This window comes from Oryzias latipes, chromosome 21 (genome assembly GCF_002234675.1).
Source record: "Oryzias latipes chromosome 21, ASM223467v1".
NCBI classification, from domain to species: Eukaryota; Metazoa; Chordata; class Actinopteri; order Beloniformes; family Adrianichthyidae; genus Oryzias; species Oryzias latipes.
Genome location: NC_019879.2, coordinates 16,495,566 through 16,523,534, shown reverse-complemented (window position 1 = coordinate 16,523,534; position 27,969 = coordinate 16,495,566). Strand labels below are relative to the sequence as shown.

At 39.7% G+C, this 27,969-nt stretch overlaps 2 protein-coding genes and 2 long non-coding RNA genes across 5 annotated transcripts; 2 read left to right on the top strand and 2 right to left on the bottom strand.

The window, feature by feature from the left end:
- Positions 1 to 3,200: 3,200 nt before the first annotated feature.
- On the bottom strand, positions 3,201 to 5,458 carry mstn (myostatin). Its single transcript, NM_001201499.1, has 3 exons — positions 5,037 to 5,458; positions 4,395 to 4,768; positions 3,201 to 3,617 (listed from the first exon to the last, which is right to left on the bottom strand). The coding sequence occupies exons 1-3, from the start codon at positions 5,413 to 5,415 to the stop codon at positions 3,237 to 3,239; spliced, it is 1,134 nt and encodes a 377-aa protein (NP_001188428.1). The 5' UTR covers positions 5,416 to 5,458; the 3' UTR covers positions 3,201 to 3,236.
- On the top strand, positions 5,315 to 7,177 carry LOC110017400. The gene is made up of 2 exons (XR_002292803.1): positions 5,315 to 5,425; positions 6,569 to 7,177. It is a non-coding gene; the product is annotated as an uncharacterized LOC110017400 (long non-coding RNA).
- Positions 7,178 to 8,220: 1,043 nt separating this feature from the next.
- Positions 8,221 to 12,901, top strand: LOC101157740. The gene is made up of 2 exons (XR_910883.3): positions 8,221 to 8,637; positions 9,296 to 12,901. It is a non-coding gene; the product is annotated as an uncharacterized LOC101157740 (long non-coding RNA).
- On the bottom strand, positions 12,538 to 27,926 carry hibch (3-hydroxyisobutyryl-CoA hydrolase). 2 transcript variants are annotated; one of them, XR_910882.2, is made up of 15 exons: positions 27,766 to 27,926; positions 27,261 to 27,303; positions 26,936 to 27,067; positions 26,703 to 26,787; positions 26,514 to 26,594; positions 26,363 to 26,415; positions 22,917 to 22,995; positions 20,588 to 20,733; positions 20,057 to 20,143; positions 19,902 to 19,960; positions 19,612 to 19,693; positions 18,161 to 18,280; positions 17,478 to 17,511; positions 16,610 to 16,784; positions 12,538 to 12,648 (listed from the first exon to the last, which is right to left on the bottom strand). XR_910882.2 is itself a non-coding variant. In XM_004081670.2 (14 exons), the coding sequence occupies exons 1-14, from the start codon at positions 27,792 to 27,794 to the stop codon at positions 16,669 to 16,671; spliced, it is 1,146 nt and encodes a 381-aa protein (XP_004081718.1). In that variant the 5' UTR covers positions 27,795 to 27,926; the 3' UTR covers positions 15,925 to 16,668. The 2 variants fall into 2 exon arrangements, 1 of the variants encoding a protein (XP_004081718.1); XM_004081670.2 differs by lacking the exon at positions 12,538 to 12,648 and having other exon boundaries at positions 15,925 to 16,784.
- Between the last annotated feature and the right edge of the window lie 43 nt (positions 27,927 to 27,969).

Genomic DNA, 27,969 nt, shown 5'->3' with positions numbered 1-27,969 from the left:
TTATCTTTTTCCAGAGATTACGGCAGAGTTTGACATTTTCTAGAGATGACTTCAGCCCTCGTATGGAATCAAGCACATTGAACATCAGTTTTGTTGGCTGGTTCTTTTTCATCCCACATCTGAATAAAGTATCAAACAGGTGACAGATGACAACAAGTGCCTAAATTACAGCATTAATTTCCCATTGATTGATATTCCCTGAAATAATATTTGCTTTTCACAAGCGGTTTTATTTTTTTTGTTTTACCCTCTAATAAACATGTTATTACCTTGATTGTAAGGATTTTTTTTTATCTACAGAATAGCGCATAATGCTTGCTTTCAGTTTTATCTGGTTTATCCTATCTGACGACATGATTATGTCTCAAAATGGTAATTGATTAGTACAGGAAATTTTTATTTTAATCATTGAGTGCTTGAATGCCTAATTTCACTGACAGCACTTTAAAATGTAAACACATTGTGTGTTGGCAATTATAATTATTAACATGGATCTGAAGAATCTTTTTTCCCCAAAATTATACAAATTTTACACAACAGAAATGTAGTCCAGTAACGGGGTCTCCAGCTGCCTTGGACTTCTCCCTCATCCCCTAACATTCTTCTTCCCGTCCTCTCACTCTCACTTCCTCACCTGTCAGAGGTGGAATGTCGCTGGCGGATACAGTCCTCCAGAGTCTAACTCTTGACAGATGCAGCTATGCTCAGTCAAAACGTTTCCCAGTTCGTGTGACGAGCCGCAGACAGCGGCAGTTACTGCAAGACAGCAGCTGCTGGCTTCTAGAAAGTCAAATAGCTGCTGCAGGTCAGGGGGGAACAGAGAGATGCACCGAGGCTGGCAGAACATGAACTGAATCAGAATAGCTCATAATGCTTGCTTGCAGTTAATAATTTTGGTTGTTTTGTTTGTATTGCTTCATGAAAATACACATAACTTTGATTCAATACATTTTTAAACATTACAGCCACAATATCTCTAACTAATAGGTATTAAAGTCAAATGATGCTCCTGAGTTATTAATAAAACAAGTTATACCCTAGACCTACAGAGCTTTTGTATACCAATAAACAGTTGGGTTTTTGTAGTTGTAGATAAAAGGTTTATGCATAGATGCGAAGAAGCCACAACACAAGTTATAAAAAGCATAGATTATATATTTTTTACATCTATGCAATTACATCTCCTGGGATCATTAAAGGTGTAGATTAAATGCATTTTAAGACTTTGTAGTAACTTTCACTTCAAGAAAGGTTCTTGTCTTTACGTATCCCATCATTTTCCAAATTGTTCCACCCACAAACAGAAAAGTGTAACATCTACAACATCCACAGTCAATCCCATCCACCCCCAGAGAAAAATGCTCTGTGGATCCACTCCGCTTCGCTCTGTGGCTGATCTTTGTGGCGTTTTTCCAACTCTCAGCAGGAAAGGAAGTGGCTCTCATGGGCAGGGCTCAATTCGCCCTCTACTGGGCGGAAGTCAGGCTCAATGAGGCCATCATTCCAATAGGTCATGCTGTCAGATCGCACCACAGTTCACATCCTCTCATTAGACTGCAAAACTCCAAACATCCCCTCAGTGGAAAAAAGCAGAGTCAGGAGAATTGGGTTGCATTGATTGCACAGATGAGACATAGTGGTGAACCAGGCTTTGAGAGTTTTGAAGTGGTCTGGTGTGAATTCTGCATACAGCGCTGCACCTGCATACTCAGGACTTTGTCGGGTAACATTTTGTGTTGAAAAAGAAACAATGTTTTTTGTTGCAAAAAATGTGAAAAACAAGTTTGACCTGTTTCATTTAATAAAAATTAGAAAAGGATGTGATAGGCGAGTTTAAGGCCAAACACCTGTCTAGTTTTATTTAATTTTTTAACACGTTGGAGTTATGTTTCAGGCTTTGTAACTTATGGCTTTGTAAGTTGTACAAATAGTGACCTTATTCACCTTTAGCTTAGTGTTAAGCAGTTCTAAACATGATAAAGAAACAGAACTCGGCAAACAGGCTAGAGACTTTATTTGTTAAAACAAGTATATAGAGTTGCTGTACTACATTTTTTCTTGTAATATTGTGGTTTTTATACATTTCACCATCAGTGGCTTTGAAAGACCACTTCTAATGGAAAACATTGTGTACATATAAGTATATATAGACACATACATATCCATTTGTATACGTCTTATATACATGTGTATAATAATAATTAGCAAACTTATCAAAATCAGTTTTTACAACCTTTGTAGCAACCAACTTCACTTTATTGGTGTGCCATAGTGCAAACTGTGTGGTTTGTAAGACAGAGTTTTAAGCTTGCCCTTCACATGAGAACATCTCAACAACTGTTCCTCTGTCTTAAACACATCTTCATTTGTAGGCTCCATTCACGTTGCCTTCAGTTCAAGTCCTTCTGTCCAGTAAGGTGAGTTTACAACCAGAATAATTCAAGTGCGTCGGGAAGGTCAGGTTTTTCTGTTGGAAGTTGGACGTGCTTCTGGGTTGGGTGTGCTAACGTGTGTGCAACAACAATGACCTGTCAAACTTCATCCAGGAACAAGAAGGATCAACTCCTAAATTCAGGATACCAAGCAACACATTTAGACAACTTAAAAAAAGGAATAAAAAAAGTGAGTTTTAGAATTGCAACTGGAGTTTTATCATCAACTGACAAGGGAGGGAAATGTAATGTGAATTGTCTAAGACAAATAATATACTTTCCAATAGTCATTTTAAATAAATCATGGTTCATCCCTAAATTTTGTCTGATAATTCAACCTTTAACAAAATAAAAATCATAATAAACATAGTAAAGACTAAAAAAGTTCAATAGCATGTGTCTTGGTTATGACTATAGTGATGTGGAAGAGATGATGTACCAACATAGAGCAGCATGTTTATCTACATAAAGTGCAGAAAACAAAGCAAAAGGAAGATGGACAAGACTTTTGTGGATTATGTTTATCACCTCTGTCCATGTTTCCTGCAGAATAAATCATTTCTTTGTTCATATCCATGAAGCTTTTAACTTCCAGATCTATGATTTGACTGGATAAAGGAAAGAAAAACTGCACTGCAGGATATTTAGGCTGACTGCTGCCTCTACTGTGGTTCTAGTGCATCATGGTCTACAGGAAAAGCACTGGAATTGATGGATTGGTTGTAATAGTCTTAGGTTGAAGGTGTTCGACTGAATGCAGCTCCACTATCTTCTCCTTTCTCTTGAGAAGCTCTCTGTCCCACCTCAAGAGCAACCACAACGGTCCACCACCATGGAGGGGATCTTACCGTAGATGATTTGCTCTTTGCGGTTAAAGTAGAGCATGTTGATGGGCGACATCTTGGTGGGTGTGCAACAGGGACCTGCAGTGCCCCTGGGATTGGCCTTGTTCACCAGGTGGGTATGTGGGTACTTCTGCAAGTACATGTACTCACACTCCCCAGAACAATAGTTGGCCTTGTAGCGCTTTGGGGCAATAATCCAGTCCCAACCGAAGTCCTCAAAGTCCACCGTGAGTGGGTAGCGGCAGCAACGGGACTCTGGGGAGTTCTCATCGCAATCCAAGCCAGAGTCTCTCCTGGCACGCCTGGGGCCCTCTGAGATCTTCACCTCAATGAACGGTTGCTGCAACGACACAGCCTGAGTGAGCACTTGAAAACAGCTGGCTTGCGAGAAAGGTGTGATTGGCAGATTAACCTTTGGATGTTTTTAATCCAGCACTATTTGGCAGCTGTCCTGCAGGAAAAATGTTAACTGAGTTATAGTAAAACAAAATCATCTGATGGTTGGTTGCCCACAGCTGCCTACTTCTCCTGACAGCTCCAGAGCTTGTTGCCAGCATTTGAGCTGTGTGTTTGTCATTGATAGCAGCTGTGTGTGCGTGCGCGTGGGTGTGTGTGCGTGTGTGAGTGCAGGCAATTACTCTGATTTTCAAAGTCACATGGAATACTTTAAGGAATTTGGAACTTTTATGTAATGAAATGATCACATCTAAGGTTAACATGGGCAGGCACTTGTCCAAATGCAGGTGTGCGCCTACGTGGAGCATGATTAACAGCTTTCATGAGTCTCTTATATCTTGACTCCTTTTTCCCAGCAGTGAAATGCTGGAATTTTTAACCCCCTTCTGCTTCTGCAAAGCTTCTGTGCACATTTAAACACCCCTAGGAGTAAAAATAGTCTAGCCACTAGAACAACATAATAACAATGACTTGTAGGACACTATAGTACCTGGATAGCTGTATTGAGCTGATGTATTGGCTTATAAAACTGTGAAAAATAAGCACTTTCTTTAATTTGATTGAGATTAAATTATGTTTTCATATATAGAGCCAGAAATGTTGCTTGTAATAACCCAATGAAGGTGCTGAGAGTAAAAAACAAAAGGGTTTTTAGGCTCACCAGTCCTTGCTCTCCTGGTTCTGCTGAGGTGACGGCTAAGTCATTTCCTCTGGAATCGAAGGCGTTGATTTCGATGCCCCAGTTGGTTTCGGGCTGCCGAACCCACACAGCCAATACTTGTTTCACATCTATACTCTGCCAAGAGCTGAGCCCGGCTCTCACGTCGATCTTCAAGGAGCGGATACGCACGATGTGCCTGTTTCCGTCCGTCACCGGCATCAAGCGAGAGATCTGCAGGAAGACGGTGGTCGCCTCGTCCGCCGGGCGCAGATGCACCCACAGCTGCGCCCGCACTATGCGGCTGGCGTAAAACTTTTGAGCAAAGGAGAAAAGGCAACACTTTGGCTCTCCATCCACCTGAACGTCGGAGTCAGCTGCGTGGGGAGTTGGAGATAAAAAAAGAATTATGACCCACAGAAAGTTAATGGAAGTTATTGCTGATGTCACATCTTACATTCAGAAAATTGTGTAGTTAGTTCAAAATGACTCAATACTAAAACACACAGACTGTCAGAATAACACAAATTCATTTTTAATGGATTTCATATCACAATGACTCAGTTTAGAGCTTTGAGGATCGTGCGTAAAAACGGTTGCGCGCGCGTTTTGTGGAATAAAAACGCAAAGAAATCATAAACTTACGTTCTGTTGCCATCAACATAATTGTCTCCGTAGATGCATGCTCGTCGTCCTCCTCCGCGACAGCGTCCATGCTGTCGTCTGCCAGCACGTCGTACTGGTCGAGAAGTTGCTGCAGCGGCGGCGCTTTGGGCAGGAGTTGGTTCACCGTGTCACGGCTGATGTTGGGGGCTTCTCTCATGCGCAGCTTACTCAGTATCTGCGACTTGATTGCGTTTAACCGCATGGTTTTGATGTGCTGCCGAACTTCGCATGTTGCGCACTGCTCCGCGTCTGCGGCGCTGGTGGCGGACGGCTGCTGCTGCGTCTCCTGGTCACCCAGGACGACTGGACCCAAAGCAGTCAACAAGCTGAGATAAAACAGGAGCCGTGGCAGATCCATTGTCTCTGAGGTGTGACGTTTGTTCTGCTTGTTTGTTTGACTTTTTTTTTTAAAGAAGAAAACGAAGATCCTTTGTGGAAGAGTGGATCTGATCCGCAAGTAACCGTGCTTGGATAAATGAGCCACTCTGATAGAGATCATACTTTATCAGCGCGCACCTTTTTATACTCCAGCTCTTTTGTGTCGTCAAAATCAATGATTGGCTGGACAGCCGACAATGAATTTTAACCATCTGGCAGGGAAAAAAGTTTTTCGCTGTCAAAGCGTGGAGACACATGTGCTGAGCGAGCGCGCAAATGGATGAACTCACCTTCTGGCACTGATCGCATATTGATCAGTCAGTCCTTTATGATTCAAAATATGACGCTTTTAAATAACAGAAAAAATGTATTACGTTTTAGTTCTTTTTAATCCCCACCTCAACTCCCCATCAAGTGCCTCTGGGCTCTAAATCGAAAAATACACACACTGCAGTTTAAAGTCATTTATGGTTGAGATTAGGTTCCTTTTTCGAAAAATAAATAATTTTCTTGTATTAGTGTTTCCATTTTTATCTGTAGGGATTTTTAAATAAAATCCCCCCGCCCTTCTAATGTTATAGGAAGACTTTAACAAGCAAACATTGCTGATCCCTTAAAGATCACGAGAAAACAGCGCCATCGTGTGGACCAAGATGTAGCATGCAGGATTCAATGTCATCAGCATTACCTTATCTAATTAGTGGCTTTAGGTTAATTTAATCAGTAAAGTAGGGAAAAATGAAACAAGATGAATTTTGAATTGATGAATTGTTTGTTAAATAAATAAAGACCCTGACAGTTAGTAAACACATTTTACGCAAAATAAAATGTAAACAAAACCATCTTAACAAGTTGGAAAAGACTGTGGTTGTTCATTCATTCATCTTCTTATCCGTTTTTTCCTTTTCGGGGTCACGGGGCTGCCAGAGCCTACCCCGGTCACTTGCGGGTGAAGGCAGGGGACACTGTCACGGTGCCTGTCAGACTCCTCCCCCTCCAGCTCTGCCTGCCCTGCTCCTCCAATCTACTCTGCTGCTCAAAAGGAGACCCAACGCCACAGTTCAAAGCCAGTTCGTTGCCCCCTTATGGTGACTTGTTCTCTGCCACGATCTAACATTTGCTCCTTGTCTCAGGAAAACCAACACCTCACGAGTGACGTCAGCGTGACCTTCCCTTCTACTGCTCTAAGAAGCCTGAAGACCTCACGGCTCACACCTACCGCTCTAAGCCCTCCAGCCACGCCACCAGCCGCCTTCAAGTCTGGACCTCCTCCATCTACTACTATCTTCATCCCTGGAGAAACAATAAACTCTTTCTCATCAAAATACTTACCTATCTTCCTTCTGGGTTACAGCATCTGGGTCCCTCCCGCCATGAGCTCCATGACAGACACACTGGACAGGTTGCCAATCTGTCCCAGGGCAATGGTTATGTATTATGTGGTTATATAAAAAAACTTAAAATCAGTAAAAAAATAACAAAGAAATATTCTAGAAATATCCCTTGAGAAACTTAAATACAGCAGCTGGACTCTTTTTCTTTTTTTTTCCGTTGGACTCATTTTCTTGATGTTTCACACCAGCCTGCTGTCCAGATCTTTGCAACTTTTTGGTTGTTTGTGATCTATTCAATGTGTTCCCTGGCTTCGCCCAACAGACCTGAAAGGCTTCTGTGACCCCCAAAGGGTTTAAATTTGTTTAGAAGATTGATAGATGAATTGATAAAAGCATCATTTTGAATGATTCAATGAAGTTCATTGTGTCTATAATTTAAGTGCTTAATCATTTTGAATGTTTATATAAACTGGAAAATGTATTCCTTGCAAAAAATGTAAAATGAAAGTGATTACTAAAAATGTAGGTTTGCTTTCCCCCACTACCTTTCAAGCAGTTAATCCTAGTTGCTTGAAATGTAGCAAACGGATGCTAAAGTAATCACTAAAAATAATTTATTTGTTTGAAAATATAACCACCCTGCCTTCGCCAAAGAGTGGCGGGGTTAGGCTCCGGCAGCTCCATGACCATATAGAATAAAACAGGTTTAGAAAATCGATGATTGGAAAACATAACCATCAAAAGACATGGAGTTAAGGATAATTAAAGGGGTTTAACATCTGCTGAGTTATCCATTTTCAGAACCCACTAAATTCCTTTTGGGGTCATGGGGTTGCTGGAACTAACCCACACACTATTGGGCAATGGCAGGGCAGGGCACACCTTAAAAGGTTACCAGTTTGTTGCAGCGCCACACATTCACTCATACTAATACATTAGGGGCAATAAAGGGACAACAATTAACCTATAAAGCATGTTTTTGGACTGTGGGAGGAAGCCAGAGTGCGCACACATGCAAACTCTACACAGAAAGGTCACAGTCAGGATTTAAACCGGAACCCTCTTGCTGTGAGACAAGAGTACTAACTACTGGACCACTGTGCAACCTCTGCTAAATTATTTAAAGGTAAAATTATCTTGCTAAGCGAAAGACTGCTCAAGTCCCTTCAAATTACAGAAAGGTTTGCAAAAAATGTGAGACCGCTTCAGATTCCAAAAGCAATTGAAGTGAGTAAAAGTAGAACTCCAAGCACCAATCTATAAATTTTACGCAAAAGCTTGTTATTCCTATGAAATTTTGTATAATATGAGTAGGTTTATACCAAGAATTAGGATTGTAAAGCAGATGATTGAATTAACAGAGCTGCAGCATCTCCCGCGATACCAAAGGTGTCCGGCAGATGGCGGTGTTGCTCACTATTGCAGGCGCCCCCTAGCTTTCCCTCCTTCATCTCTGCAGCTCTTGCTCGAATCTGATCGGCGTGGAGGACGAGTCGTTGCTCTGAAAGCAGTCTGGATCCGTCTTTCTGCCGCGGAGCTCCACTCAGGGATAATCAGCTCGAAAACAACTGGAGAGCATCTGCTTTGGACCGCCAGGTTCTGCTCTGAAACCCAGCACCTCGCGCTTCATCATTATCCTGGATCTTAAGAGTAAAGAGCCCCAAACCGCAGCGATAACTTGGGAGTTTGTTTATACAGGAGGAGAGCAGAGGACAGACAGCACTCAGACATGAGAGCGACAAGCCCGGACCATTTTTCTGCCTAAATGACCTTGGAAACCAAGTAGCTGGAATTTATATTTTTTAGTTTTCTTTCTTTATTTGCTGGAATGGAAGAAAAGTGGAGATATCTTTCTCATTCCATTAAAAGTATGTACACTTTTGTTTACAAAAAATCTCTAAAATAGCTTTATATTGCATCTGTAAGAGACATTTGTCAGGTTTAGTCTAAAAACTGCATTTATGCCTTGTTTGCATGCTCTCAAAAACTGTGTTTTGTTGCAGATCCATTGTTTTACTAAACCCCCCCCCAACACACACACAAACACTGAGGACAAATCATTCACAGCCAGAGATGTTTGACTGGGCCATGACATTGAGAGAAGCACATGCTTGTTGTGCACTGAGGCCTGGAGTCCTAGAAAAGAAGCTGTCACGGTGCATCAGCCTGGAGAGGCTTGTTTAGTGGAACAGATGGGAGACACGGGCTTACGATGCAGTGGCATCAGTCCACTCCAGCTCCAGACAAACGCCCATGTCCTGCCACATGAAATAGGGCATGGATTGAGTCATAAAACACTTCGAGGTAGATGTGGGGGAAGGTGAATGAGCATTCAGAGGGGTGTGCAGAGGAGCAGAGCTTCCTTTTTTTTTTCAAAATTGAGCCATGCCGGGGCTTGACCTCTAGCCAGTAACAGAGAACAAGGGTCATGCTGTTTCTACAGCCACTGTTAAAATGGTTGTTTTTGTCGAACTGCCTGAAATGATTCCCGTCCTTGTATCTTTTCTCCTTCTTCTTTCTCCACAGCTGAAACTGACCAGAGTGGCCGTCACAGAACAAGCCCAACCAGATGTGTCAGCGCCATCACACCTGAACAGGGATGAACATCCTAACCAGTAGCTCCTCAAAACCCTCTAAATCAAAGTCCTGTAGTGGATAGTCACACCCATGCTGACTCACGAGCGTGGATGACAGCAGCTCCAAGGTGATTGCAGCAGAAAAAGTCAGCACAGATTCCTCTCATCCCCCCAAAATGTCCAAATTAAAAATCTAACAGTGCGCTATCATACACCAGTGAATCAATGCTACATCCTCCAGAGCATGGGGTGTGTCAAATCCAAAAGGAGCCACTCTGCTTCCCAAACTGCAAACTCCACAGACAGGAATGACGGCAAAGGCAAGAAGATGAAGGGTGAGAAGGCCTACTTGGTCCAATCAGAAACAGGCTCTGTGGAGAACTCCGCTCCGGCCAACCCGGTGCTTCTTGAGTACGCCCAGAGACTCTCTGAAGAGATCGTGGCTCGGGCCGTGCAGCAGTGGGTGGAGATAGACAGCCGCTACAGTGACATCCCTTACATTGAATGTGATGTGCCATGACACCCAGAATTTATTAAGACCGCTTGGACATTGATACCTAATGGTGTGTGTGTTAAGAACGCCCAACAGCTTCATTCCGGAGGAATCACTCAAGTGTCTATCTGCTGTGAGTAATTCAGTTTTGACCTACTTCTGGATTGGATTATACTTGGATTGATTCTAAAACCCTGCTCCAAACTGTCTAAAGCACTCTGATCCCGTCTGCGTCTCTCTTCATCTGGAGCCTTGCTGGAGTGCAGCGTCTTCTGTTGGTTGTCATCCTTTCCCTCGCTCAGCAGGTGCTGACTCTCTTTGACTTGACTTATCCTGCAAGGCAAAGAATCGGATGTTGCCTTTTAGTTAGTGGGAGTCGAGCCCTGTCCACTCCTGGAGTTCCCAGGCCAAGATTCTCTCACACACAGAGAGTTATTAATAAATCCTATTATTTCCTGGAGACTTTTGCTGAAAACCCCTTATTTGGAGTCAAAGCATCTATCTGTTTGCTTCTGTTTCACTTGAAGAAAAAGTGATCTCTTAATGGCCTCCCTGGAGATCTGGTGGTATTGCCACAGTGGAGCTCAACCTTCTCTCACTGCCATTAGCTAGCTCCAGTCCCTCCCCTGTGTCCCAGGCAGCTAATGCAAGAAATGTGCCCAAATGGTGCATTTCCTGCTTTCTGCTCTGTTTGGGAACTTTGACAGAACTTGGCTAACAGGGGGCGTTTTGGTCTCCTAACCACAGAGTAACCAGGGCATGAGAAAGGCCTGAGATGTTTCTGAGAAGAGTGATTCATCAGTGAGATAGTGGTGTTACAAACAAAGCAAAATCATTGGAAAAGCGGTTTTGTAAGCTTGTTTTCTTTTTTTGTGTCGGTTTAAAATCTTGATAAGAAATACAGCCATTTATCCCTAGAAGCAGCACAAAACCGTTTAACTTGAATCAAGTTTCTGCCATATCAAACGTAAGGGTATTGTGGTGTAGGGCATTTCCAAACTTATTGCATCAAAATTCTGTCCATTATGGCCTTTTAAGACCAATTTATTCCCACTTTATGATGCAGCAGTGAGTGGTTTTCTATAGGTGTGCTTGTTGGTGATACACCAAGCCTAAAGTCAAGTCCAACTACTCCCCATGTCGGAGTTTAGATGAAGATGACTATTACACAGCTGTTTGCAGGGATTATGACAATGATAATCTATAAACTAAAACAGCCGTAACCAACAGCTGATAAGCCATAGAAGGTTGTTGTAAACAACACAATACTCCAACATAAAACTGCTCTGAAAATATATAGTGCACTTTGCATTTTATTACAAGCTAATGCAGATGTTTCAGCAGTGTTGATTTAAAGGAAAGGGCAGCATCGTAAAGAAGCCACAAAGTTAAAGAGCAATTGTCAGGGGGAACCACTCACAGAGCCTCCTGCTCGCTGGTCTGTGAGGACGTTCTCTGAAATGAAAATGTTCCATCACCAGACGAGGTCGTCTTGACTCAGAGAAAAAGAACGAGGCCAGTCTCACTGTTGTGCTGGCAACTGTGTTCTGTGAGCGCTTGCATCGGTACAGACAAGCTTCCTTTACATTCCACTAGAATGATGTCAAAATGCTGTCAGACAGCCTTTCTTCAGGGTTGCCGCTGAGCACAGGTTTACAGAGAAACATTTCAATTTGCAATTTGTTTTACACCTTATGCAGTAGAAAGTTTCTGCGATGTTGAAAAGCAGCAATGAGATTGAGTATTAAAGTCCCACTCCAATCATTTTATGATCTATTGTAAAAGCATTCCCAGTGGTCTTTTAGTTATGATTATGCAATTTTTAGGTAAAATGTAACTGTCATTTTCTAGGACATAGTTTCTGCAGAGCGGCAGGAGAAATTTGCGTCTGAGTTGTGGGCGGAACTGTTAGTGCGGTGTAAGCCTTCCCACACGTCCCATCATCCATCTGTTTACACTCTCTTTACCGGTAGCTTACAGCTTTTCACAACCCTAACCTAACATTAGCGGTGCAACAAATATGTCACTGCCACAGTCTTGAATAAAGAAATGCTCAGAAATGCAATTTTATGCTTTATTTTCTTTATATAGGTACTCTACCATGAGAAAAATACAACAAGAACATGTTAAAAACACCAAAAACATGATTTTCCATGGAGTGGGTCTTTAATGTCAGTCTTTATTCAAGTATCTGCGTCTTCCACGTGACGCTTTCCTTTAAAAATGTAATTTTTAAGATCGTAATCTTTCATTTAGATCAGCTGTTTTTTAAATGACATTGTTCCAATAAAGATGAAAAATCTGGGGCTCAAAACCCTCATAGTGCTGCCCTAAATGCAGCATAAATATATATATATTTTAATTGACCTGCCATAAACGTTCTGAAGTCAGTGCTCAAAAATGGCTGACAACAGTGAAATGTGCCTCACTTTACTTAAAGTCAGAGAAGCGCCACAAAGTGATGTTAAAGAAGCTGCAACCAAATTCTGCTTTTCTTTTTCATTGCTTCAGTGCAGCTGTTTCTCAACAGTAACATCTTTAGCTCCATATTGGTGCAGCTGATCTGGAAGTTCAGCTAAAATGGAGCTTTAGCACAAAATCAAAGTTGGCTTGAAAACCAGCTGAGCTCTTCCAGGAACGTGGTGTCTTTGCCAACTCAGTCCAAGGTCGGTTTGATGTAACTTGTGCCAGAGATCAAAGGGGTTTGACTCTTGTAGTTTAATTTCTTTAATACACTGTACTAGGACAGTAATCCAGGATCCACAGCATCAACAGAGTGGCAGAGCTGAAGCAGACAACGTCCATTGGTTCTATAAAGAAAACCAAAGGCAGCTCAATAAATAAGGATTACGTTGACGGACATTCACATAACAGGGATCATCCATGTTAGTGGGAGATCATGCACAGTCAAAAGATTGGTTGACCTTTGGTATGACAGTTACTCAACTCACAGGTACATGTGTAAACAAAACTGATGCCAATAAATCAGATTTATGCCTTCAATTGTGAAATGATTATTGCTTCTTTTTTTGAAAAATAAAAATGCCTTTTTTTCTTTAAAAAAATGTTTGATCATGCTGACACTTTTGTTTTAAAACACCTTCAAAAAAGTAAAGCTGGATTTGTTCAAAGAATTTAGAGGGGCAAGAGTTCAGCAGCATAGAAGATAAATAAGCAGATTTAGAGATGGCTGCTGGCTAGCAGTTGTTTGGAGAGAAAGGTCATAACCACAAAGGTTCGTGTGGCGGAAAGAGGAACGCTGCTTCTCAGCTCAGTGTTTATGGCTGTTTTACGCTCTGAAGTACGCAGAGGTCGTGTTGTCTGCCCAGTGAAGCACGGGAAACACGGGGAAGTCAAAAAAAGTGCCATGCTGCAAAGTTCTGCTGAGATAACAGCACAAAGCCTCCCAAAGACAATAAGACAGTGTTTGACCTCAGATGAAACAAAATGTTCACACTTTTAATTCTCTCTGGAAAAAGGAAAATTAAATACATGAACATATCTAATCATCTATCACAGAAAAAAAAGTAAATTACAAAAGTAAAACAGCCATCAACAAATCATGATTAACAAGACTGAAAAGAATGTAAGTGAGCATTCTGGCTGAGTCCTCCCAAACCAACTGCTTTATAGGTTTTACAGTCCTATTCTTTGAAAAACTTCCAGTGTTCATTACATAGAAAGTAATTTAGATGGGATTAAAATCTGAGTCTATTGAGAGGAATATGAGATAGTTTATGGGTTTACTTTTACCTTTATCTAAGGTACTTTTGTTCAGCTTCTGGAATTATGACCTTAGACTGACACTTTGCTTCCTTATGCAGCCGGGCGTGTTTGTTGAGCAGAAGTCTCAAAAGCCAAACAGTCTCTGTGAGCTGTAGAGATAAAACCTGATAAGACCATAGTGTCCCTTCCTCCCAGAAACTCCCAGGTCTGTGTTTTAACAAGTTTTATTGTAGCTGTTATATAAACTTTATCATTTTTATTGAGAAATTATTTGTTTTTTATGCTAGAAAAACAACAGCTGAAAAGTAATGAGTTGCTGTTATATAATATTCTACATTGACCACTGTATTCTGTCTAAACTCCTCTGGATGTTTTTTTTTTTGGTTCATCTACTGCCATTAATTATGGAGCAGGGTAGGATTAATAGCCCCTCTTGCCCCTGGGCATTTAAACTCTGGGGCCCTTTTAACAAATATTCACGCTTGTTTTTCTTGTTCATTAGAATTTTTGATCCTAAATTTTAAAAATAAACTGTGTGGATATTTACACACAGAAAAACAAAACAAGGAAAAATAAAGTAAAACAAGAAAACAATACAACATAAAGGCTGGAGTTCATGCAAATGTCACTTTAAGGTGTACAGATTATAAACCAGGGCTAAAATAATAGTATTCTTTAAAAAAAAAAACGTAAAGCAGAGGGCCTAATGTACTAAAATGCACAATTGCATGTGGACACCAATAGATTTCACATGCTATTTAATAGGGCTGCACGATATGAGGAAAACTTGCGATATGCGATATTAATATTGCGATAACGATATAATTTGCGGTATATAAAAAAATAGAAAAATGCCAAAAACATCATTCCCATTTCATTAGAAACAGTTTAAAATTACACTCCAAATGACCCTCACCAACATAGGTGACAAACATCTAACATAATAGGCCTCCATCTGATTGGTAAACAATGGGAAGGCGTCCATCTGATTGGTCAAAGCATAAGGGGATTTATTTGATTCGTTAAAAGCATCAAGCTGCCATAAGATTGTTTTAACACATTTTGGGTTTACGATTTATTGCGATATTCGCCGTCTTTTGCGATATGCCTATTGCAGAGCTGGATATTGCGATAACAATAAATTTGCGGTATATTGTGCAGGCCTACTATTTAATTAAGATCTGTGGGTTGTTTTCAAAGACTACTTGTGAAAGATATAACAGACACAAATTCAGAATTTAGAATGGACTGTAATTTATATCATTGCAAAATAGTATAAAATTGGGTGCTGCTAAAACAAGTGGGATGGTCGGCAAGACAGTCTGACATTTATTTTCTTGCGGGGCGCATTTATTTCTCTGACGTGAGGTGTTAAGTGGGACAATCAGGCCATTGCAGGACCCACTGCAGCTGATCAAACTATCTGTGCTGATAAGGACAACATTGACCCTCACAAAAAAGAGCTGCAAGTGTGGGAGACTTGTCAGCTGAGAGATGGAAGAGAAGAGCAGACTGTAAACAAAAGAAACATCCCAGGTAAAGAAGGTGACATTGGTAGAAATTGTGTCTATTTTGCCCAACTGACATACACAATCCGTTGTACATGTTGTTCATGTTTGTGCATTTTTTACGCACACAATCCTTTAGTTATTTGGGCCCACAGATTTATCAACATGTCCCTGTACATATTAGCAAGCATGCATGGGTTCCTTGATATTTAGTGGCTTTGGGGATGTGCCCAGGTCTATAAAAGATCCGGCCCAACTTTGGAGTCTCAGTTCCACCTGTAGCTGAACCAAAGAAAGAGACTGCACAGCAATAAACCTAAAACATCCTGATCATATTTTTTGGGTTTAGAGATGATCTTAAAACATCTACCTTTAACATCCTTCTCTCATTACTCCTTTAAGGTCAAAGCCACCAAATAATTCAAGCAATCATTTGGTTAATTTATGTGCCATTTCACAAATAAATTGATGTATTAAACATGAGCAGTAATTAATGATGAGTTTATGATGGCCATCAGTTTATGAAGTTCAGAAAATAGCAATAACCCCACTAATATGAACATCATTTATTTTTTGTTATCTTTATTGGTGTCATTTGTCCTAAACTGAAGGCATGCATGTGTATAAAATATTCTATTGTGAATAAATTACATCGTTCATCCATCCATTTTCTTAACCCACTGGATTGCTTTTAGGGTCAGAGGTCTGCCAAAGCCTATCCCTGATACTTTTGGACAAATTCCCAGGACAGGTCAGCAGTCGGTCGCAGGGCCACACAATCATAGATTCTAACCGTGATCTGTTAAGATGGCAGGAATTTATACATGCCTGTGAAACAAAAAGAGCTGCCAATCTCTTTCAGGAAATGATTTATTCTTGATTATAAAAAAGTCAGATACAAAAATGTTGTTTTTTTCATTCTAAAGTAATCTCACTGTTTATCCTAAGCCGTATTTAGCTCCTTTCCACTAAAAAAAAAAAACACTTAAAAGGAAGCAAGAAGGGGGAGATATTAGGGAAATGAAAGCATTACATTATCTCCATTAGAGTCAGCAAACACCCTGCAAACACACAAATGGTGCAGAGTTGTGTCAAATCAACAAACTCCCACAGGAGATGTAATGAAACACTCAACGCTGAGGTCATTTTCTCCTTCTGTGTCCTTCTGCAAATGGAGAGCTGCAGCTTGGTCCTTGACTTTGCAATAGAACGCTTTTTTTGTACCAACCATGTGGAAATGACTGCACTTCCACTGAATAGGCACTGCTGTGTCTGTTATAAACCCTGTCGGTCAAGATTGGAAATTTTATCCTGTGACTCACAAATTACATTTTTTTATTCTTTACTCAAAATCTCTTTCAATCTTGTTTTTTAAATCAGATATTTTTTTTTACAAGGCACCAGCTTACACCTTAACCAGATTGATTAACAGCACATCTATGGAAGGTTTTGTCATAAAGGTCAGCCGTTCTCCAAAGCAGAAGCCTCTAAACCGTGTGGCGATAAAAGGATGAGCGAGCAGGAAGTGGCTGTTTACATTAGGTTTAGTGCTGGGTGTCTGTCTGAAGACGGGCCGCAACTGCTGGCTGATGCACGTCACAAAGTCAGGTCCTTCTCTCCTAAAGAGGAAAAACACTCGTCCACACTCTGCTCAGACACCTCCTCCAGGGTTGATGGATTCCACTTGGGACTCTGGTCTTTGTCAACCAGCACTAAAAAAACACACAAACATATAAAAGACCAGTAAGATCAGACGAAGGCGAGATATTATAAATCCAAGCGGTGAAAAGTTACAATTAATTTTCTGCCTTTGCAGGTATTCATGGTATTCAACCACATATGAATGAATGCAAAGCCGTTTAAACCTGGTTTAATAGACCTGGTTCAGGATGTTCAATCCAAGAATAATTTGACCTTTATCTGAAAACACAAAATACTTAGAATGCACACCTGAAAAAAGGACAAACGTTAGAAAAAAAAATCCTAATTCAAAAATTTCTGTCAGTATTTTTCCTTTAAACATTAACAGAACTGAATTAAGCAGCTGACATTACTACAGGTAACCAAAGGAGGATAGAAGACCTTCTTAAAGAAGTAGTTACAGGCCTGTGAGGGTCTGTTTATAAAATTCTTAAAATAAAACAACCTACAGTATGATTTCCTGGATCCTTTTTCTCTCATAGTTGAAGTGTATCTATGATGAAAGTTACAAACTTTTTATTAACCGGGATAACTATCAAAATTGGTGACTGCTAAGTCTAATGTTTGCCTAACTATATACATTAAATTCATGGATTATGAAACCTAACATGAATTTTGTCATGCCTTGATTTTGTCAGGGTCTTCCAATACATAAAAACAGGCTTTTGGTGAACTAAATGTTGCAGACACCCTGACCAACTTACCAGCTCGAACACCTTCATAGAAATCACAGCCTCTCTGCAACACAACAGAAACAGGACAATTTTTCTATTTACGCCTGTAAATAAAAAAACCAAAGATTCCATGCTGCATCAAGCTAGAATTACAATAAAACAATATCTCTACAAACACATGGATCCCAGAATTCATCTGTGTCTTTCGGCTGCTCTCTTTAGTGGTTGCCACAGCGAATCATGCTTCTCCATCTACAGTACAGACCAATGTCTGTAAAGCCAATGTCAGTTGAGGTGAGCAAATGTAAAATTACCAGAAAGGTACCCTGGACAAATGACCATAGTGATAAAGTCACAAGTCCAACCTCTGAGTTATAGGTATGATCTTTTTTAGAATGTGTTTATAAAGATGCATTATTAACATACAGTACAGACCAAAAGTTTTGACTGGAAACTGTGTCCAAACTTTTGGTCTATACTGTAACACCATCCTCTGCATCCTCCTCACTCACACCAAACACCCTCCTCTCCTCCTTCACTACATGTATGAACCTCCTTTTTGTTCTTCCTCTAGGTCTCTCTCTTGGCAGCCCCAACCTCAGCATCCTTTTACCAACAAATCACTAAGCATCACTATAAAAGGACATGTTAGGATAAGGATATAAAAAAGCCTCTTGAAATAACCCCAATTCTCCTCAAAACTACAGTTTTACCATGCAGGCCTGGCTCAATCGATACTCCATCACCAACACCTCCTGCAGGCTCAGAGTTGCACCGGCCTGCAGCTGTCTGTATGTGATCTTTAGGGATGTGGGAGACATTTTAGACAGGACCTAAAGAAATCAATACAGGAAATGAATTAATTAGGCAGCTTAGAATCAAACCACTCAGATTCTGAGAAACAATCAACTTTAATGATAAATCAAAGGACAATGTGAGAGTAGGAAAATTGAGGGAAAGGCAGTAAAGCAGAAGAACAGAGCAGACTAACTTAAGGACTCATAAATATTTGAAGAGTCAGCTGAGTTCCTCTAGCTTCAATTCATATTTTCTGCTGTATTCTGAAGAATTGAGCAAGACTAATCTTCCCTAAAAGATGTCCCAGTTGTTCACCTGTGACAGGCTATTATTTCATCTTGATATACGTGTCGTTGGAAAATCTTTCTTCAAGTGTTCTTTCCTCTAATTCTTTGGTTTTTCTTACATTTCTAGATCTGTCCCTTTGCAAAAGAATGTGAGTTTTTTTTGTGATTATTAAGCTCCTTTACACAGACCTCTCAATTAGTTAACCATATAAGACAACTCCCATCTCAAGAGATGAAGCCGTACTGCTGGCCTGTCTTTAGACCAAATACTTTGAGATCAAAGGAATAACGAAAGAAGGATTTCCATCTCATCATCTATTCATTGACCAACTTTTATCTCACTAGTCTATTTTTTGAAATATGATGTGAAATGGTAATTCATCTTATTACCAACATAATCATAGTTCCACCTCTGGACGGGTCCACAATGTCTAAAGCTACTTACTCACCGGGCACAGTTCAAGAATGTGCTAAACGCGGGTTTAGCCCATGGTGTTTACACTGGACACACAGGGCGGGGTTTCATCCTCTTTAACTGTTTACTATGCAGTTAAAGATGCATGTCCGCCACCCATTGTTGGAAGAGGCGAAATGTCAAAGCGGGCCAAATCTCGTGAATCTTGCTGCAGACACTTTCTTTAACAGCTATATTTCAACAAACTGCAATTATTGATTTCTCCTCCATGATCAATTTTCAAATGTTTGGCCCTTTATGAATTAAAAGGGACGCCATTCATACGTCACTACCAAATCAAAGACCCTGATTGGTCAAGTATCAACCAGGTTTAACAAGCAATGTGCATTCCATGGCCACGTGTTTTGGTAGTAGAGCCTGAAAACCGTAGTAAAAAGTTGTGTAGCTACTTGTGAACGTGAGTTTTGAAGCCTGAAACGCTCATTTAGGCGTGTTTATATAGACCTTTCATTAGAAGTTGTAGTTGAACACGCATTGCCGAGGGAGGTGTGAATGTTGCTTTACATGGCTGTCTCTCTTGATCTTTTCAACCTGTCAGTCTGTCTCAGCGCATTGATTCAAGTGAGAATCATCACACTGATTCAATCACAGGTGAAAAATATACCTCGGCTTGTTTCTTAGCAAATTCGGAACCATCTGCCTTCAGGTTCTGCATGATTCCTTCCATGCTGCTGGCGCTGAACAGCCTGTTGGGAGAAAGGAAAGTGAGCTCGGAATCAGAAGCAAAAAGGAAAAAAAAAAGCCTGTTTATCCTGATAAGCAACACTGTACTCTGTGCACTGACTTATGCATACATCACCAGATCCTCTAGCTGCTATTAGAGCTGTCAGTAAACCACTTTTGGGAGAAAAAGACAAAAATACAGAATTTAGAAAAAAAAAAAGAAAAGCCCACCTGTCGATATTGTGAAGGTGTTTGTCCAAAACAAAAGGCTTGTCAGAGTCTATACTACTCTGTCAAAAAAGAAAACAAAAGAAAATCTTAAAACGACAGATACTTCACGATTCATGATATTCTGCTAAAGTATGATGTGATGTTTGGTTTCTGACCTGGTTCTGGTAGGAGTCAAGCACTTTGGTGATTTCAGCATCAGAGGGAGATTTCAAATCCACTAGTTCATTCTCCAGGTCTGGGATCTGTGGATGTAGAGTATTTTTTGGGGTCTAAAATGTCTCACTACACTTTAATTAGATCTCAAAACAGGTCACCTTAGTCACACAGAGAAGATGTTTTATAGAAAAAGCCACTTAATGTCAATCTGAAATGTTAAAGACTTCCTTTCTTTTCTTTTCATTTAGTGTCCAATTGATCTGCTGAAGGATTTTCCTGAATATTAACAAGTTTACAGTCTGCAGCAAACTCTGCGACCCACTGCTTTGACTAGAAGCCAACACCAAGACACAAACTTGGCCTCTGGACCAGTCAGTGTTTGCTGGCACATCTAAGCAAGAGCCAGGCTGCCAGGGAGGCAGCATCTGGCTGCACTCCTGCTCTGCAGCAATGAAATCAACCTTGAAGTGTACATGGCTCCTAACTGCTGCTTTGACAGATCGTCCTAAGTTAACCATTAAGTGGAGCACCTTCACAGAATCTACAAAGTGAGTGGCAACTCCAGCTCTCTGCACGTCCCGTCCTTTGAGCCGGAAGCCCGTCAAGGCGAGGAACAGTCCAAGCTTTCCTTGAAGCCTGGGGAGAAAATATCCTCCTCCTACATCAGGAAAAAGTCCTGCCAAATTAGAAAAGAAGGTATTACGGTAACGTTAAGTTTGGTGTAAAGAAAAACAAAAAATGTACCCCATTAAGTAAAATATCAAAACAATAAAAATGCAACTAGATTTTTACAAGATTTTACATTTTTAACAATAAACTTGAGATTTGAAAAACAAATTTTTTCTAAACAAAATCTGTTTCCCTCTAATTAGGAATTTTCTTATGCTGTAATTATCTAACAGTGTTGTTGCACCAGCAGCTTAAACCCTCAATGATTATTTCAGGATTAAATGACAATGTGCAGCCTCAACCTGCCCCCTGCTCATTTATTGTGATGTTCCTGACACTCAGCGAGATTCCATCAGTTAGATTTGGTTTTCTGGCAGATCCTGCAGCATGGCATGAAGCTAAGGAGGGGGGATGGGAACGCAGGATTAGATGTGTTGACCTGATTCAAGGCTGAAAAATGCAATATTACAAATGTTGCAGATTATGGCTGTTGTTCAGTTTGCTGGGAGGTCCAAATTTAAATCTGTTAATCCAGTCCAAGGAAGGGTTAATGTTCACGTGTGTCTGCTCTGACTGCATTTGTCCAGTGTGTTCATAAAAAAACAAAACAAATATTCATTTCTCAAACGGGTATTTCTTACTAATAGAGATTGAAGTTTGTTTTGCAATGATCTTTAATCCACACTGTACAAAGTTGGTTAGTAAGAAGTAACTAACTATAAAGGAAATCAATATTGAGGGGAAAGCACAAATATTTCTATAAAGCTAAACTTTGTTTAAACAAGTTTGAAGCAACAGTGCAGGCTTTCTAAAAGCCCTCAACAGTAGCTGCCTATTCCATGGGGATTCTGTACTTGGATTTTTGTGAAGTTCTTCTTTTGTTGTTATGTTCTGCTGATCTTGTCAGTCACACCAGGTTAGGTTGTAAATCATCCACAGTTGTCTTAATTTGTGTAAAAAAAAACAGTGTATTTTCATTGTCGGGTCATCTGCTTTTCATGCCTTTGTTGCTCCCTTGGGTTTTGTCATGTTTAAGTTTATTTATCAAATGTTTAAATTTTTGCCACCAAACCAGGGATCCTGCATTTTTAGGTTCTTCACCGCCAGTCCCTGACATATTCAATATTTTTCAGTTGAGTTCTTGATCGTTAACATATTTGATCTGTTGAGAACTCATTCAAGGGATAACTGGATGGCATAAACGGCAACCAACTTAAAAAATAAAAATATTCTGGAAAAACCAAAACAGGTGGACTGTTAGTCCTAAAAGTAAAATCCTGATATCAGGTTCCATATGGATTTTTTGGGGCAGCCGACCCAGTGATAAGAGAGGGAAAAAAAGGCTTTTTTCATCTGTTGGAAAAGATGCGCGAGAACTCTCCGCCTATGGCTACAGAGGGAAAGGAAAGATGGTGTGTTGGTGTGTTTACAAATGCCCTATTGTTGGGTGTCAAAATCCTAATTCACACAGTCCCTCACACCATAACCAGCTACAACATTCTTACGCAGTGAATGCCATGCATTTGCCAAATTTTACTCCAAATCAAACTGATCCAAAGAGGAAAAAAGATGTTGCAAATGAGAACTGATGTTTGCAAATGTGGTGAGACATAACAGGCTTGTTTATACAGTGAGGTCTGCTGCAGGTTCTTAGCACAGATTTGTTACTAATCTCATCAGAGCCTCAAGAGAAGACCATCTGTCTACAAGTGTTTATTAGCTACAAGGCCGACTATAGCTTAACGCTAATGCAATTAGCAAATGCACTCAAGGAAAAGGGCTCAGACAAACATTCTAATTTCCTAATTATTAATCCATGTATGCACTTATGCATTCCTGACTACTGTCTTAACATTTCCACCCAAAATAAAATCACTATTGTTAATTAGGAGTTTTGTAACAGTCATCACTTGTGGCTGGTTAATAAATTATGTCCAATGGTTAATGACCTTTTTAGGCATTAAATGTATTTGACAATTTTTGAGACTGGTGAGTTGTTAAAGGTAAATCCATGTTCTCTTGACAAAATTGTTTATTTTTCATTCTAGATGACCAAAATGGCAGCGTGGACAGGGGACTGAAGCTGACTGACATTGCATTTAAGTAATTAACAGGCTTGAAATTAGGAGGGGGAAAAAAACCCTTCTTCATTCATAAAAGTTGTCTGCCATCAGAAATGGAGCACCTCACCGATGGCGGTCTCTGGCATCGCAAACAGAGTCTTCTCAGTTGCCACTCGAAAGCGTCCATGAACTGACAGACCCACACCCTGGATGTGGAAGAAAAACAAAGAAAACTTCAATTACAACTTAAAAAATAAAATCGAGATGACAGACAACACTTTAATGGAAAGCATTTGAATAGAAACTGACAAAAGCAGCAATTCTGGAGTAAAATAAAATAAAATATTTAATGAATCAAAATGTTTAAAAAAGCACCCACCAATCAATGCATGTAAAAAATGGGATGTTTGAGCACTTTAGAAGACTTTAAATAACTTTAAAGCCACCCTCCACATAAAAAAACTTGCGGTTTCATTAACAGATTTGGCAAATTAAATAAAAGCAATAGAACAACTTGTAGCCCTTCTAATGTTTGCTCACAAATACCAATCCAGAATTACGTTTTTGTGTGTGTTGAGCAAATACACAGATCTGTTTGGCTACACTTTCAAACACATAAACATGCTGTAAAATGCACAGCTACACAAGCTAGAATGCTTTGCCAGGAAAAAAGATTGAGCAATAAAAGGTCTCCATTGAGACATTGTAATCTCCAATAAATTGAATATTGTAGATTTTGGATTGTGGCATTTTGCACACATATGGAGGGTAAAATATGTTTGAAAGAAATAAAAGTTGTGTAACTTTCAACATCATGTTTTGCACCAAGAGGCACTTTGCAAAATAGCTACTGGTTGTGCTCAGAAGGGTGAAAACTATAACACAAAGGTCAAACTGCGGCATCAGGCTTTCTTTGGCATCAACTGTAGTCATCTGCCTGGGTGACTTGGTTACTATTAAGTAGGACCAGTGTTGCTGCACACCTGAGGACAAGGATCCATCAAAGTCACCACGGATGATCCACAGTTTATCTACAGCGCTAATAACTGCACAAAATTCTGTTTTCCGACTATATGTTTGAAATTTTAGGAGCAACCTGATGTGTAAAATTAAGCATCAGCATTAAAAGTAAACACATCGCTTTGTTTTAAAGATTTGCATCTTGAAAAGCAATAAACTGTTAGATGAGATTATTCAGATTTAGGATTAAGCTCCCTCTTTATCATTGAAGAACAGTTACCACGCCTTGTGTTTGTTTATAGTTAATGAAAAAAAGGGGATTGCACGTTGAAGTTCCTGTGAGTTTTTTAGTGCAGCAGCGATCTTGGTGCCTCTTGGAATTGTCCATATTTGGAATGCGGTACGTCCATGAAACAGCAATCACCCTGAGGATGGTTTGTGTCAACAGCAGTGTTCCCTCTGTAGTGACATGGTAGACGACATAGGCTTGAAATGCTTTATGCTTCAAGGGCCAGAGGTCCACAGTAAAGAAAAAAACAATAAACTGCAGGACAAATGAAGCAAGGAACATAAAAGTTTTTTTTTTTTAAATGTTTCTCAGAAAGGAAAAACTTGAGACTGTGAATGTGCATCAGAGCCATGTCGCCAGCGTTCCTGCATTTGTCTCAAAAGGGCAAACACAAAAGTGATGACACATGACAAAAACCTCATTATTTTTCAAACTGCAGTATGCGAAATATAACACCTCAGGTGGTGTTGTATTAACCTCATCATATTTTTTTTAGTTCTTGAAAAATTGCTTGTATTTAAGATGTTTTCATCAGCAGTTTTTTGGTTTTCAAAAAAAATGTCTTTGGTCAAGTTTATCCTAATCACAGTTAAGATAATCAAACCGAAAGTAAAAATGTTTTAATAGAATAATAAAAATAAGAATGACAAAAATGGGCCACAAACATCACAACCCTTTAAGATGATAAGACATTCTCAAGCCTGCAAGAGAAACATTATCTTCAACAATTTCTGGGTCTATAACAATCCATCTAGCTGGATGGAAAAACCAAAACACCATCATCTAAAACAACCTGCTTGCTTTCCGTCTTATTTTGCTCCTTTTGATACTGAAGAGCAGCACTTTCTATTCCAAATACCTGAACATCTCACAACACCCACAGTAAGTAAGCCCCGCCACACTTCAGCCTCTCCCAAGATCCAAACAACAATTTTTGATGTTTGGATTGTTTCTGATTTTAAAATTGGAGTGAGGTGAGCCCGCCTCCTGGTCTTTGTGAGAACTCGTGCAGCCGAATTTTTGGAGAAGGGGAAGGTTCTTAATGTTAGTTTTTGGAAGACCAGTAAGCAGGGCGTTACAATAATCAATTTTACTCATGATAAAAGCATGCGTTAGCATCTCCATATTATCAAGACGGAGTAGTGGGCGAACCCTAGCTAGATTTCTTAGATTATAAAAACCAGTTTTAACCACATGTTTTATACGTGGGATAAAAGTTACCTTAGAGTCAAAAATAATGCCCATGTTCCTGACTGTTTCTGAATGCCTTAACGAAAGTTCTTTTAGCTTCAGAAACTGTTTCTCTCTTTTAGCTTTAGGACCGATAACAAAAATTTTAGTTAATATTGGTTTCATTGTAGTGGGTATAATTAGCTTTTTATTTAGCTATTTTACCTTTAAGTTGTTTCTGACATCTAATTCTGGACTAACACAAAATCCTATTATATTGATGAATAAATTCATGATGTATTTCTAAATCCTTAATAGTTAAAAGCCCACACCTCCCACTACCCCTGAGGATAACCGTTAAATAATATTTGCAAAATTCTTAACCCCAAAGGATATCCTCACAGTAGAAACAATCATATTTCACATTAAGATCGTTTGGGTCAGAGTGTATGCAGATTAACATCCCATGCAAGGAGAGAGGAATAATGAGAAATGACCAAGAAGATTCCACAAATGCCCCCCAGTGTAAAGCAGCAGCTCAGGTTGCAAAGGACATACTGGCCCTCTGAACTTTCTCTGCCTCAGCCCCACAAAATGTATAAATAAATAAATAAATGCTATCAGACAGTCAGATGTCATTTAGAGGTCAAGCTGTAAATTGGTTAGGAATGCAGTGCTTGTGCGAAAATATTTTAAAAATTAAATTTTTTGTACCAAACAGCAAAACCTTAATCATGCCTAAGTCACTTTGGCACCAGTCTGACTTTTTTTTTGTCTGTGGATTGCAATTCCTCACTTTTGACAAGATTTGAAAAAAAAAAAGTTGTACAGCTCTTTTATCACATTCAGATTTGATATTAAAGTAACCCTCTATCCCTGGCTTAACTGTTTTTAATCTTGCTGCTTGTGGGGTAAAAGGTGCTTATTCAAATTCCAATCATATGTGAAGGGAAAAACCAGGGCCAGCAACAATGCTTTGTCACCTCTCACTGTAACCAATCACAAAACACTTCTTCTGACAGCAGCAACGCAAAGATATCTACTGACACCTACTGGTCTAAACTTAACATAACATTTCTTCAAACTTTTTTTTTAATATTACAATATAAAGAGGCAGTATGATGACAAAGAGCTATTTTTTTAAACATACTTACCCCTCCCATTGTTATGCCACCAATAAAAGCAATATATGGCTTCTTGAATGATCCTTTAAATACAAAAACAGGAAAACTTCAACATTTTAAAAAATGCATTGAGATAAGAATAAATTAATGTTGTTTAAAATTCAAAATAAATGAAGCCCACCTATGGTGTTATTTAGAGTATATTCCTCCCGAAAAAAGTCCTGAGCAAGAGAGTCACCAACCTTCCCCGCTTCTGTTACCGCTGAGAAGAATCAAACACCAAAACAGGAAAAAAGAAGTGCATCTCTGCTTCAGTTATGGAGTTGAATAAAAGCAGACCAGTGAGTGACCCCACAACATAGCAGATTACCTCTAATGTCTCCGCCAGCACAAAAGGCTTTCCCACCTGCTCCTTTAATGATCACAATGTCCGTTTCAGCATCATTTTCCCATTTCTGGAATGTAAAAATAGGATTTTGAGTTTCCTTTAAAAAAAACTGAGAAATTCATCATACATTTTGGATAAATGCATTGAAATTAGTGTGTTCAATTTTTTTACTTTCAAAATGTTCAGTTAATCAGGGGATGTAAATATTTTAGTACCTTGAGTTGTGGCAAAATTTGCCTGATCATTGTCAGGTTAAGTGCATTGAGAACTTTAGGTCTGTTCATTGTAATCACACCAGCCCTGCCCACTTTGTCCAGCAGAACCTCAGGTTCTCCATGACTTGACATCTTTAGAAAAGTAAAAATGTACAAAGAAATGTTTCATCAGTCCTAAGGCAACAACGTCAAGATTGTCAAAGGCAAATAATTTGCGATACAAAGATTAAACTGATATAGGTTCAACGCACAAGACATCCTATCCTCAGAATCAAAGGGAGCATGCTAGTAGCTACATTCAAATATCTTTGTCATGTTTTCTCACCATATGTGCCTGAATTCGTTGCAGTCTGTGAATGGACCTCAGTCTGGGAGAAACAGCAAAGGGAGAGTGGAGGCAATAGTAAGTCACCTAACCTGTTATTGCTCTGTTTGATGTCATAAATGAAAGGACGTTCTTAAAAGAAGAGGCAGACATGTGCTTTCCTAACTAATATGACAATTATTCAATTTCAAAGCAGCTACTTTGTTTATTGTTATACAAAATGCCTTTAACAAATTAGGCTAATGACTGTGTGCATATCTCCTAGGCTATGGGATAGGTAACCTAATGCGTAACTAAGTAAGACTTGGATGTATTTTGAAAACTTCCCATCTGCCTTTATAAGTATTAATGCTTGTAAATGATCTGACTGTGTTTCTGTTACCAGCAGTATGGCTGAACTAAGGTGAAAGTCAGTGTAAACAAGTCACAGCTCAGCTGTTAGCATACCGGTACTCAGAAACATGACAACAGCACAGAACAGAGAAGAGTACAAACGTTCACATACCTGCAGGCAGACGTTAGAGACTTTAACATGTTTAACAATTAAAACGTGGACGCAAGCAATACTTTTGCACAGCGTACTTTTCTCTTTACTTTGTTTTTACGCCTCCTTCCTGCAGGCGTCAAAATTTTTCGCTGATTGGTAGAACATGATGACGTAGGGTGGCCGTACTCACCACAGAGGAACCGAAAATCTGTACGTCCATTG